Below are 14,021 nucleotides of genomic sequence, written 5' to 3'. Positions count from 1 at the left end.
TCCACTTCAAGTTTATTCTTGCATGCTTTAACTCTGCCTTCTCCTCTGCCTAGCAAAATTATTCCTCCCACCCTTATTGACACCCATGCCCATCGCCCTCACCACTTGTTCCAGACATTTAACTTCCTCCTCAGACTCCCTGTCCCTCCACCTCCCCCATTCCTTGCCCCCGGCGACCTGGCCACCTACTTTATTATCAATTATTATGTTATTAATACCAACATTATTTATTAAGAAAATGGACACTGTCAGGTGTGAGCTCCCTAAAATTGCCCCTTCCCCTCCTCAGTCCCTCCCGCTTCCGGCCCTCTCTTCCACTCTCCCATCCTTCCCAGTAGTATTTTTGGAGATCTCCTGCCTCCTCTCAAGATCCACCCCCTCCACCTGTGCATCCTACCCCATTCCTTTGCACCTCATCAAAACTCTTGCCCCCTCCCTTCTCCCCCTAACAGCCATCTTCAACTGTTTGCCCTCCAAGTAATCCAGTCGGGACAGGACGAGTGATTGTACTAATGTGGTAGCAGTTTGGATGGAGAGGAAAGGGCGGATCTTGGTGATGGTGTGAAGGTGAGACCGGCAGGATTTAGTGATGGATTGGAAATGTGGGGTGAATGAGAGAGCAAAGTCAAGGATGACACCAAGGTTGCAGGCTTGTGAGACGGGAAGGATGGTTGTGCCATCAACAGTGACGGGAAAGTTCGGGAGAGGACAGGGTTTGGGAGGGAAGATGAGCTCTGTTCGGGAGCTCACTTCTACACACAGGGTTTGCGAGTTCCTCCAAGAGGCCTTATTTCCTCTTCTCCCACTCCCTTCTGCAGTTGAATTTCCTCCTAGGTAGTCATAGTCGAAGAAAACACCACTGTCGGTGAAGTTCCCTTACAAGTGCACTGAAAGGCCAATGCGGGACCCAGTCCCAGCCCTGTTCATGATGGAGCAGCGTGGCCTGGGAGCCAGAGGACCTGGGTTCTAATTTCAGCTCTGCCACACGCTCTGTGACCTGAGGCAAATCACTTTATTTTTCTCTGCCTCAGTTCCCTCATCGGCAAAATGGGGATTCACTCAGCAGGCAAGCGACAGTCTGTAAGCTCCCTGTCTGCAGGGATCGTGTCTAACAACTCTGTTGTACTGGACTTTTCTTGAAGACAACTGAGGCGCGGAAGTGAAATGACTCGCCCAAGGTCACACAACAGACAAGTGGTAAACCTGGGATTAGAACCCACGCCCTGACTCCCAGGCCCGTGCTCTATCCGCTATGCTGTGCTACCGGCTCCAAAGCCCTTCTGCAGTCACGTTTCAGCCTTCCGCAATTTAGAGAAGCAGCATGGCCTAGCAGATACCATAAAAAAAGTTATAATCCCCCCCCATTTTATATTCCCCCAATCGTCACTTCAGCCCTTAAGAACTCATCTTAGATATCCTATTATCACTTAAGTCGTGTAGATATATTTTTCTTTCATCCTTGGGAAGAAAATAATTTCTGTTATTTTAGTATCCGTCTCACCTAACCAATTCTAAGTTCCTTAAAGGCTGGGATCGTGTCTTCTAGTAGTAATCTAGTAGTAATTGAGCACTTACTCTGTGCAGAGCAGTGAACTATGCGCTTGAGTGTAGTTATTATGCACTTAGACTACAAAAGCATAAACGGGTGAAAATTAGATACAGTTCCTGGCCTTCAAGGGGCCCATGACCCAATAATAAAAGTAGGGAGAGGGGACTAGGATATGGAGAAATGAAACAATTTAAAAAAATCAATTTAAAAGACAAGTGCACAAAATAAAAGCAAGCAGAAGGGTGCTGTGGGGAGGGAGGGTTTCGGGCTCCTCATGGTTCAAAGCCCAACAGTCACACCCACAGAAATTGCCATAGCCTCCCTAATTGTAGCCCTCTAGACTATAAACTCCTTGTGGGCAGGGAACGGGCCTGCCAACTCCTCCCCCATTGTGGCATTTCTTAAGCACTTTACTATCTGGCAAGCACTGCTCTAAAAGCTGGAGGAGATGCAAGTTAATCAGCTCAGACAGTCCCTATCCCACATGGGGATCAATCTGAGTAGGAAGATGAGGTCCCATTTTATAGCTGAGGAAACTGAAGTGACTCATCTAAACTCACACAGCAGGCAAGTGGTAGAGTTGGAATTAAAACCCAGACCTTCTTCCAGGCCTGTACTCTTCCACTAGGTCATTCTTTTGTCTGACACGCTGCCGTGGCTGTAGAGTTTACATATGCCACTGAAGCTTACAGCTGTGCCAGAGTTACCCGTAGAGGAAAGGTCTGAGCCAAATTGTCAAAAATCACTTCACCTGTGCTCAGCAGCAGTGGCACGGCAAAGAGCTAGTTTGTTGATCAGTGATAATGGCAGAGACTGATACAACTTTAGGCAAAAGATGGGACCTTATGGAGGCATCCATGGAGGCGCTGTGGGTCAGAAACGACCGGGCAGCAATCGAATAATACTTGACAGGCTCACTAGCTCTGAATCTTGAAAGGGATCTTCATCCTCTACAGCATCTTTTCCATTGGATTGGCCCATGGCCACCCCCTGGGTGGGAAACTTCCCTTTATGCCTTACCAAGCTGCATACCAAAATCCCAAATCCTCCCAAACCACTCCCTCCAGCTCACTGCAGTAATCATACGGCACTCAGCACTCACAGGGGCAGTTTTCTGGAAAAGGCAGCTTTTCCACATTGAGCAGATGGGGGCAGGGCAAGAGACTAATCATATTTAGCTGAGGGAAGGGTATGCAGCAGTTATTGGGCTAAGTGGGTCTACACCTGGAAAGACTCTCCACTGAGGCTCAATGGAATTGGCCAGTCAGAAGAGTCACTTCCACCCCTTGCCCTACCTGATGACCACGGTCACCAGTCATGGCAAGGCCCCGGACTGATGGAGTAATCATTTAAGCCAGACTATAAAGTCACCCTTTACCAAAGTTACTCTTCTGTAAAGTCATCCCCACCTAACCCCGGGAGGCGGCAGCTTACCATCCCCCCTCCTGTACTATAGCTCCACAATGAAGACACCTCTGTTGCTATTCATTCACCATATCAAATTTATTCTGATGGCACTAATACATCAGGAGATGTTCATGACAAGTCACACCGCACAAGAGTTTCCTGCCTTTTGGTTTCCGGCCCACCTCGATCGAGAGTGTTGTTAGGTGCTTCGACCCACCCCAGCCAAAATTTCCCCTAGAAGAGCATCTTTTTCTGCTTCTGACATCTTGAATAAATATGGAAATTGGCAACTTGAGTTGCTCTGAGTGGAAGTGTACTATGTTATGGCACCATGTAGGCCCCAAATGTGTCATGTGGAACACAGAAACCTATAAGGCTGAAGATCAATGGGTTTGGAAAGTCTCAAGTTGCTATGAAACTGATTAAGTATAATGCAAAGAGATGTCACTGCAGTTAAAGTTTGCTTGTTTTACTGGTGTTACACTAAGAGTCCAACAACAGGAATTTGATCTGGTGTTGGAATGAAGCTTTACAATTTGTCCAGGAAGTTATCCAGGGCCGGGATGCCTTCCTTCAGCCCTTTGCGCTTACGGGTCTCTGCCACAACCTGACAGGGACGGCTAGTGTTGTCGAAGGGGTCTCCAGGCAGGATCTGCCAATGGTCAAACACACACTGGGGGAAGGCTTGGCCACCAGTGTTGGACCTCAGGTCGGCTGTAAATCCTACAAAGGAAAAAAAAAAAAAAACAGTGGTAAGATACAAACTAGTACCAGCCCCGGCTTGCATCACAACAAGCTGTAGCTAGTATGGGGCATCAGACTCTCGGGGCCAGATCTTCAAATCCAATGCCAGAGCTGAAAATACCCTATGTTATACCTTCAAAGAGGCTGCTAGGGGAAAAGTTATCATTATTATTTTTAAACAAAAAGGAATACTTGCCAAAGGACTCATTGACAGGCAGGTAGGCCTTCACCACAAACATCGGGGTGCCAGCAACCTGGGACTCCTCAAAGACATGGCCACGCTTCCTGTTCAGGACACCATAGATGCCTCCAACCACTTGTTCAGGACACTGGAATGACAGGAGGTGCGATTATTCAATAGTGATTCATCTGTAAATGTGACTGGGCTCTAAAAAACAAGCCTCTGGAGTAGGTAGATTCATTATGACAGGCCTGTACCTGAATTTCCACCAGGTAGATGGGTTCCATGAGCCGGGGCTGAGCGGTCAGCACGCAAGCATAAAGGCATCTCCTAGCAGTGGGGATGATCTGACCACCTCCACGATGAATAGCATCGGCGTGCAGGGTCACATCATGCACATCAAAACGCACAGCACGCATATTCTCCTCACACAGTGCTCCCTGCGAAAAGGAAAGCCGAGTGTTAGGTGGAAACTGTCCTCATGGCCCAATTTGATCAGCAAAGTCCCCCTTTCCTCTATCCCGGCATAGTACCAGACACCTGGAGGGCAGAGTTTGTTTACGCAGAGAACCGACTGCAGCATTGAGCCAAGTGGGTTTACACAGCGTCCGGTTAAGTTAACGTGGCGGGAGAGGTCCCCGACCACTCCATCCCAACTTACCTCCTTGGTAGCCCATTGGAATCCAGCCACCACGCTATCCTTGATCTCATTGAGGTACTGCACTCCCTTGGTGATATCTGTTAGAACATTGGGACCGGTACCATCGGGGCCAAAGCACCAGATCTTACGGGCCTCGGTCACATCCCACTCGTATTTCTCAGCCAGGTAACGAGCCCGGGTCTTGAGCTCCTGGCGAGCTGAGACTTCGCCTTTGTCGATGTCCTCGGCCAGGCCGTCGGGGAAGGGCCGGGCCTTCATATACAGCCGGTTGTGCTTATTGGGCGATTTGGAGAGGCAAAGCACGTTTGATTCTTCACTTACTGTCTCTCGATAGGAGACAACAGGGTCTGATTTCTGAGGGGAAAAAGGAAAAAAAAAAGCCATAAAGCTATTTCTTTCTACGTAATTCAAAACCCAACAAAGGAGCCCATACTCGGGACCAGAGTGAAAGCTAAACAAGCCTTACCCCCCTCATTGAACGAAAGTAGCACTTGGGGGAGCAGAGCAGGAAGATTGGTAAAGTTAATTGGTATAATTATATGAACCTACTCTCATACCATATTTTAATAGCTAGTTATGGCCAAACTCAGGGCTAGACTTCCCCTTCACAGGCAGTGCTGAAAGGCTGACTGGGGGTTCTGGCATCCAATCAATGGTATTTGATCAGAGCACAGTACTAAGCAGTTAGGAGAGGATACAGCATGGCCTAGTGAAGAGCATAGGCCTGGGAATCAGAAGGACTTGTCTGGTGTGTGTCCTCGGGCAAGTCACTTTACTTCTCTGTGCCTCAGTTCCTTTATCTGTAAAATGGGGGTGAAGACTAAGCACACCTTTCACATCTGATAGATCATCATTCTCCTCACTTTCAAGGCTTCCAAGGTCTCCCCTAAGTCCTCATTTCCCTACCTTCCTTTCCTGTCATTTCCTTTGCACGTAGATCTATACCTTTGAGCACTTGATATCTACCAAACCTTCAGCCCCACATGTCTTACGTACCTATCTTTATACCCTAACCATTTCCCATCTTTGATTTATTTGAATGTTTTCCTCTCTAGATTGTAAGGTCCTTATGGATAGGAATCGTGCCCATCCATTCTATTTTACTGTGCTCTCCCACTGTTTAGCAGAATGCTGTGTCCAGAAAGCATGGGACGGGGACTATGAACAACCTGATCATCTTGTATCTACCCCAGTGCTTGGCAAATAGTTAAGCACAAATGCTCAAGATGCTAACAGCAGGTGACAGACATCCTCCTCCCCCTCAGCGCTGCACATCATCATGTGGCCTAAGGATGCCGGAAGAGGCCGAGTTGTAGCTTGGGACCTAGTAGATGAAACAGACCTGGGAGCCAGAGTTCTAATTACAGGTCTGCCACGTGCCTGCTGTGTGACCTTGGGCAAGTCACTTCACGCTCAGTTTCAGAACAGAATCCCTGTTCTCCTTCCAATTTACATGATGTGGGACAGGACTGTTGGTGCAGAATCTGAGAACTCTCAGATTCTTGGTTGGGCAGAGCACTCACTAGTGTGACCAATAACCACCTATACCTTGATGGGAATGCATGCATGGTCCTCCTCCAGATCCTTGAGGCAGATTTCCAGATGCAGTTCCCCTGCACCAGCAATAATGTGCTCTCCAGACTCTTCAATGATGCACTGAAAGAAAACACGTGATAGGTTTTGAGTAAATGGAACGAGAGCAAACCCCACGCAAGTCTGTCGTACCATTGGGGGGCCTCGCTTCTCCCCAGCACTGCCTCCAGTCCCCATTAGGAAACTGGTCATCCCAGACAACTCAGAAGCAAGGAATTGGGAAGGTGGACAGGTCTTTCTAAGAAGAATACTGCATTCCGGCACGTCCCACATCAAAGCTTACCTGGACCATAGGGTCGGACTTGGCCAAGCGTTTCAGTCCCTCCACGAGTTTGGGCAGGTCAGCTGGGTTCTTGGCTTCGACAGCTACTCTCACCACAGGGCTAACGCTAAACTTCATCACCCTCATGTTATGGGCATGTTCAAAGGTAGTGATGGTGCCAGTCTTCACCAGAAACTGGTCAACGCCCACCAGGCCAACAATGTTGCCACAAGGCACATCCTCAATGGGCTCCACGTAACGGCCCATCATCAGAATCGTCCTGGAGCATTGCAGAGGCAGACAGCAGAGGAAAGAGTTTTTTATTGGTACTCCAGGAGAGAAAGCTTTTGGGGAAGACAGCTCTTGGATGAATTTGGTTCACAGCTGAAGCCAGGCAACAACGGAGCCATGAAAGTTCTGGAGTTAGACCCTTCTCTCCTTGAGTTCATAGTCCAATACGGGAAAGCACCAGTCAGATCGCCTATAAAAGGCAGGCAGCCACCTAAGCTACAGTGTGGTGACAGGGAGATGGTCGTGCCTTGTCAGGGTTTTCATAAATCCCCAAGTTCAGAGTGAGCTTATACTGGCAGACACTAAAGATTTTTTTTCAGAAAAGTACAAGTCAACAGTATTTACTCTGTGCAGAGCACTGTTTTCAGCGCTTGGCAGAAGTACGCTGCTTTTGGTTCTCCAGAATGCATTTAAAGGTAAAGAGAATCCCAGGGTCATTGCTAAGGGATTTCAGATAACACTCTGAGGCATTCGGAACTCCAGTCATCAGCAGGGGGAAAGTGGGAGGAGAACCTTTAGACTCTAAGATCATTGTGAGCGGGGAATTTGTCTTGTTGTGTTGACCCCTCCCAAGTGCACTCAAATACGACACCACCACTCTACTGGCTGAATTGGTGGCCACGGGTGTTTCAAGATCTGCTTATGAAGATCAATTCCAGAACTTAGCAGCTGGAACCCACCACATGCCACAACTACTGGCTTCTACAAGGCAGTGTTCTTGTTAAAACAACCTACAGTCAGGTGTGATACAGGAGATCAGGTTTCAAAAGCCAGCCTGCCTCGAGAAGTTGCAGAGGGCAGGAAGGACTAGCCCTAGGGTTACTGACCTTTGGATTGGTTTCAAATACAGATCTTCCTTCTTCCCGGGAGTGTAGTTAGGTCCCATGATCCTGACTTTCAGGCCAGTGGACACAAGACCAGAAAAGACACGGCCAAAAGCATAGAAGCGACCCTTGTCGGATGTGGGCACCATTTTGGAGATGTACATCATCAAGGGGCCTTTTGGATCACAGCTCTTAATACCTACGAGAGAGGAGATGGTCAAGAGGTTGCCCGGGCATTTATATCAACCACCACTTGAAGAAAACCTCAAAGTGGGTCCATAGCTATCACAAACGTTTAGCTAACCCCACTGGAAGAATACATCCAAAATCAGAGACCAGGTTGAGTCTCCACCAGCTCTCCGGCTACTAGCCAGCAAGCTCTTATGAATCCAACAAATTGGCTCATGAGCTTTTTAAGGAGCTGATCCTGGTGTTAGCAGGCTAGCACAGCACTGCTGCACCTGGAAGATTGCACTTGGCAATTCAAAAACACAAAACTCCCGCTTGGAGCTGACAGTTCAGCTCAGTCAGGAAAAAGGTCCTTTGCTTCACTGGGTCCACAGGCTACATACCCATAGCAGCTTCATCATCAGGGGGACCCTCATACAGAAGTTCACAACGATATTTCTGAGCGGTCACAGGGGAAGGGAGATGGATGGTGATCATCTGCAGCAGAGCATCTCCAGCAGGCAGCCAACGCCTCATCACAGCCTTTAAAAAAATAATTAAGTCTCAAAGCCATAATTCAGCCACATGGGGCTTCAATAAGGTTCTGCATCGTTGGAGCAGAAATGCCACGTCTCTTCGTTATCCCTTACTTTCAGAAGGGGTTTGCCCTCCTTGTCCTTATCTTCACTGTCCAACTTGATGTCCAATTTCTCAATCAGTTTAGCTGTCTCCTCCTTCTTGAAGTTCATGATTGCATCAAACACCTACAACAGAGGGGGAATCAGGTTAGAATGGAATAGTTTAGATCATGCTTAGTTTGGCCAGTCTAATGGCCAACTAAGCCAGCAGCAAGTCATGGTTACTTGTCAGATACTGGATTTCTTCAGTAGACATCAGGTCAAAGTGAAGAAATGTTTAATCATCATGTGGAGATTTCATGATACTGGGCTATTCATTGGCTCAGACCTAGACTTGATGAACTCTACCTTGAAGATGGGGTCCAAAATGAGTTGGCAAAAAGTTCTAGGTAGTTTCTTTCCATCTGGGCTGGTAGCGGACTTGCTGAATTTGCCATTAGCAGGATCAAAATACCTGGGGGGGGCGGGAAGCAGTCAATTCAGATTGACGTTTACTTTAAAGAGGCCTAATAAGGTGCCAAGTTTCCCCTAAAATCAGCAGACAACTCTCGCTTGGAAGGTGAAAGGCATCTATTTCACCCAAGCTTCTCAAACTTATAAAATAAGGCTCAGGGAGTTGGTGATGGCAATCTTACCTGTCACCCCAAAGCTTCTTCATCATATCCTCCACTTTCTTGGCCCGCTCAGCAGGTCCCAGTTGACCTTCACCTTTGGCAGCAAACTTGGCCACGTACATCTCCGCAAACTGCTTCAGTGTAAAGGCCCAGCCGTGCAAGCCAGAACCAAATCCAACGGTACCAAGGACTGGATCAATCTAGAGCAGGATTTAGAATCAAGATGAGATCAACAAGGAAACGAAAACTGGTAGAATCAACTCACAGCAAGAGTCCAAAAGCTGGCTAACGGGGTGGGCAAGTCCCAGGCACTTTAGTTCTCCTACCTCGATATACAAATACTTGACTACAAAGCAGTAGGCTGGAGTGGAGCAGTTACTTCAAACCTTGGAATCCACCCCACCCACCACAGCTGCAACACTGACCATTTAAAAAAAAAAAGTCTTATTCAGTTTTAGATGTCTTCTAGAAATACAATTGGTTGCTAATGTCCCATGTTACCATGCCAATGTCAAGAGATGTAAACAAAGCCCATTATGAGCTCACTTGCTCACGTATGCATCACCATGCCTGGCACAGAATTTCAGATGATGACTAAACAGGCCACCAGAACTCTAGAATTCTTCCAGGTAACGCATTTGAAAATCAACTGCTGACACTAGTTTATTCACTCCATAATCTAACAGACATGTTCTCGTCTGTCCGTCTCCCCCGATTAGACTGTAAGCCCGTCAAACGGCAGGGACTGTCTCTATCTGTTGCCGACTTGTTCATCCCAAGCGCTTAGTACAGTGCTCTGCACATAGTAAGCGCTCAATAAATACTATTGAATGAATGAAAAACAGCTTTGTGTAATATGTATTGGAGCCTCCACCAACCTCTCCCTTAATAATGACTGTGGGTGGCAGAATCCATCCTCCCCAGCCTGACTACATCACCATCTTTTTGCTTACCATGATGTTGCCCATTGGGCCACTCTCCCCTTCTCCATAGGTGGAGATGATGACATTCACATTCTCCACAATTCGCTGGAATGTCTGATACAGCTCTTCAGGCTCCAGCTGAAGCTCAAGCAGGGCACGGTCCATTTTGTTCATCATCAGGACAGGTTTGATTCTCTCAGCAATGGCCTGGCGCAACACAGTTTCGGTCTGCACACAGACCCCTAGAAAATGGGGAGGGAGGGGGAAAACGGTCAGCGACCACTTGGGACTGGCATAAGAGCTGTCAAAAAGGGCGTCAAGAACCACCCATACTCACCAGATACGCAGTCGACAACAACCAAAGCACCGTCGGTAACACGGAGAGCAGCTGTCACTTCTGATGAAAAGTCCACGTGCCCAGGAGAGTCGATGAGATTAATGAGGAAACCAGAACCATCTTTGCTCTGTTTGATGAAGTTCAAGTCATTCTCAGACAGCTCGTAGAAGAGAGAGATGGCACTGAAACAGCAAAAGTACCCCGTTAGAAAAGCCGTATTTGCACTTAATCTATTTCCACTGGATTTAAGGCATTACCTATACTAAACCATGGTTAAGAACCAATACACCTATAACATCATGTACCTAAGAGTATCTGGATCCCATTCACCTTCAATCGTAAGCTTCTCAACTGTCCCTCTGATTGGGTGTGAGAGAATCAGTTCCATTTGTAAGACATGATATTACAGGGCTTTTCAGCCTTAAATTCAAGCCAAGAGAGTCACTTTAGGAGCACTCTGCTGGATCCTGAAGCCATCCGGTTCTCCCATTCTTCTAATGTAGTTTGGGGGGGGAGGTGGAGAGTGTGTGGAAAGGAGAAGCCACCATTGCTCCCTAAGCCCCTCCACCCTTTCGCTGCCATCACTCCACAGCTGAAACCCAAAAGTGTAAGTCAGACAGTAGCCTACCATCCATTACTGCAACCAACCCTAAGAAGCTCGTGGACAAAGTGCTCCTTCCGGCGGATCGTTGCCTAATCTCTCGCATTTAGTGACCGCTCTGCTTTTAAGTTGGGTTAACCTGAAATCCTACCCCTACTGTCGCTATGTGATATCTACGCGGCACGAGGGAAGCTTTAGCTGTACAAGCCAAAACCTTAGGTAGGGGCAAAGGAACTTACGTGGACTTGATAGTGATGCATCTTTCTTGCTCATCTTTTCTCGTGTCTGTGAAACGGGTCTCACCAGCACGGGCAGAGGCAATAATACCAGCTTTACAAACCAGGGAATCGGTCAGGGTGGACTTGCCGTGATCCACATGGGCGATGACGGACATATTTCGAATGTTGGCCTTTTTGTCCATGATGGCCCGGATCTGATCTACTGTGAAGTTCACCTGAAAGGGGGGGGGGGGGGAGGGAAAAAAAATTAGGTGGTGTTCGGGGAACCAGCCAAACTTTAATCGGCCCACTAAATAAGATAAGAAGGTGGCATTGTACCCATCGGGCCTGTGTGCCAAGCGGGTTTAGAGGCTATTCCCTGATTTCACTAACCACTCTCGCTACATACCATGGTGGAGGGGGACGAGAGAGATCAGAGCGGGTTCCAGCGAGCTTTTTTTTTTTTTTAATATCAGAGCCAAACTTGTCCAAGGTCACCGAGGGAGAGCAGACGGAATACCTTCGTGCCTCTGGCCTTACTCAGGAAACGGCCGGGACCCAGAAGGGTAGCCCCGAATATTTGGGACCTACTCCCTCCTGCTTTCCCGCTAGAGGATCCGCCGGCTAAACCTCCCTGTCCTCCGCGGATGGCAAGGGGCCGATTTGGGCTCAATCTTAGCAGGTCCCTCGTGGGCCCGCAGCGTTACATAAGCCCCAGCCGCCTGACTGCGGGACCTGATTTTTTTTTTCCTCCCCTCCCCCCGCCGCTGCAGTACCAGTGGCGGCCAGCGCGGAGACGAAAATCGCCACATCCTGGCATTTCTCCCCCCCACCCCCCGCCACATCACCGGCGACCACTACGCCCTTCAACCCGCTCCCTCAGCCCTCTCCAAGCCGGGCGGGCGGCGAACCAAAACCACGATCGGCGATGACGCCTCTCACACCGCACCCCCTCCTCGCAATCCCCGACGAAAACCGCCCGAGAGCGAATGGGACGGTCCCAACGGCCGGGTGCTGCATCGCCCCGAAATGGCGGCGACCTCCTCCTCCCCTCTGGGGTGGCCATTCGCCCTCCTCCAAGGCGGCCCCGACGGCTCCCAGGCACGCCGTTCCCTTCTTGTCCCAACCGGGGGAGGGCCCCTCGAGGCCCGGGCGCGGAATTAGGGCGGCAACCCTCACCATCTTGACGGATGGCGGTGGATTCTCCGGCCCCGGTTATGAGAGGACGAGTCGCGCCTACGATGGCGGCGGCAGCGACGGCGGAAGAGGACGCTGACGTCAACGAGCGGCCCCTTTATAGGCCCGAGCCGGCTCGGGTCAGCTGACTCCCTCGCCGTGGGCGGGGCGAGTGATGTAATGCACATGCGCCACAGGTACCTTTAACCCTCCAGATGCCGCCGACGTCGCCAACCTTCTGTTGGGCCGGGCTGCAGAGCTGCTTTTTGCCCGGATGTTTCTGCCACTCTATCAGACATCCTAATGAAAAAAAGAAAGGATTGACTAGGCCCGGGGGATGTAACGCTTTCATCCAAAGAGCGAGAGAGACGTTGTTTTCCCAACACCATTTTGGAAGCACAGGGGAAAAGAGAAGTTACAGTTAGGTCCCGTTTAACAGCTGGACTCTGATGATGCAGGGATAGAAAGAGCACATATACTCAAGGGGAGGGTTTTTTTTAAAAAAAAAAGGGTAAAATAGGCTTTCCCTAGGGTCATTCATGGAAGGTATCGGGAGTTGGAGTTTTCCATGGCGGCTAGCTCGACGATGACAACCGTTACAGTAATATTTCTTCTAGGGGGTGGTGGCTCCCGGGAAACCCACTGCTCCCGACTGATTAACGAAAGCCACGTTCACCAAAAACAATGTCTCCATGAAAAGAGAGGACGATTACCTCTCTTTCCTGGAAGCAAAAGGGATTAAATGGTTTGCAAATCACAACCCCGTTCCAAAGGGCTTTTGCAGATGCCAGAGACCTCCCTCTTCTCCCCGGGTGGGGGTGGGTTTTTTGCCCACAGAGCAGGTGGGGAAACAAGTTACATTGTAAGAACAGGCTGTAACACAAAATTCTCCACCCCCGCCCCACGACATTCCAGGCTGGGAGAGATCGGGCCGATCTGTTTCAAAATCACAGATGAGAAAGATCAACTGTACTGGGTGCGAAAAGCTCAGCTCTCCTAATCACCCCGCCTGCCTCTCTATGGGAGTTGTTTTAACCGGTCTATCCTTTTCAAACGGTATACCCTGAACGGGGCCTTCTTCGAACAGGAGGGCCGACCCTGAATCGCCACGGCCAAAGGTAGGAAATTCGGCCACAGCAAGAGCTTGCCCATTACCAAAGCAGTCACGGCCTCTGATTTAGCGGAAGCATGGGAATGGCCGTGATTGCCGGGCGCTCTCAAATACTAATTAGAGGGATTCGGAAGGGAGATTCGCCTCTGCAATGAAGAGAGGACAGGAGGAGGGGAGAAAAGAAAGGAGGGGGGAAGGGGTGTGGAAAAAAAACCTCTGCAGGGATCCTCAGCTGCGCAGGCGCCCGCTGCGGAGAAGGAAGAGGGCGACGGGAGCGACCTCTGCTGGCCACTGTCTGCACTAACCCCACCCCCACCCCATTCATTCATTCAACAGTATTTATTGAGCGCCCCCATCCCCACCCCCTTAACCACCCCAGGCTGGAGTGGTGCTGAACTAAGTCAGGTTCCTGGCACATCTTGCACAGACGGACCCCCGCCCCTCCCCTTCAGTGGCTTCCCAGCATTTCTCTGAGGCCAGGGAGTAGGAAGACAATGTTGCCGAGTCATGCCCACGAGGCCCGTTGGCCTTTCTGTCGCTCTCCTCCTCTCTGCAAGAAAGGCGAGACCCTGCTTTTGCCCAACCCTGACTCGACCAGGGCCAGATGCACCAGGCACGAGGGGCCGAAAGCCCCCGAAGGTTTGCAGAAAGCCAATGAGACCTAGCACAAAGAGATCAGGAAAGCCTGCAGCACTGGGGAGATGGAACAGCCCCCAGCAGATT

At 49.6% G+C, this 14,021-nt stretch overlaps 1 protein-coding gene and 1 non-coding gene across 2 annotated transcripts; both read right to left on the bottom strand.

Moving 5' to 3' along the window:
- Positions 1-3,027: 3,027 nt before the first annotated feature.
- EEF2 (eukaryotic translation elongation factor 2) lies at positions 3,028-12,295 on the bottom strand. The gene is made up of 15 exons (XM_001515658.6): positions 12,191-12,295; positions 11,033-11,247; positions 10,193-10,374; positions 9,886-10,097; positions 8,954-9,132; positions 8,667-8,772; positions 8,331-8,444; positions 8,085-8,223; positions 7,516-7,711; positions 6,419-6,677; positions 6,091-6,198; positions 4,543-4,896; positions 4,139-4,321; positions 3,897-4,029; positions 3,028-3,679 (listed from the first exon to the last, which is right to left on the bottom strand). The coding sequence occupies exons 1-15, from the start codon at positions 12,191-12,193 to the stop codon at positions 3,486-3,488; spliced, it is 2,577 nt and encodes an 858-aa protein (XP_001515708.4). The 5' UTR covers positions 12,194-12,295; the 3' UTR covers positions 3,028-3,485.
- LOC114807505 lies at positions 8,545-8,610 on the bottom strand. The gene has a single exon (XR_003755566.1). It is a non-coding gene; the product is annotated as a small nucleolar RNA SNORD37 (small nucleolar RNA).
- Positions 12,296-14,021: the final 1,726 nt, after the last annotated feature.

Source organism: Ornithorhynchus anatinus, chromosome X2 (assembly GCF_004115215.2).
Source record: "Ornithorhynchus anatinus isolate Pmale09 chromosome X2, mOrnAna1.pri.v4, whole genome shotgun sequence".
NCBI lineage: Eukaryota > Metazoa > Chordata > Mammalia > Monotremata > Ornithorhynchidae > Ornithorhynchus > Ornithorhynchus anatinus.
Note: the sequence above shows the minus strand (reverse complement) of the source record. Positions and strands in the feature narration are given on the sequence as shown.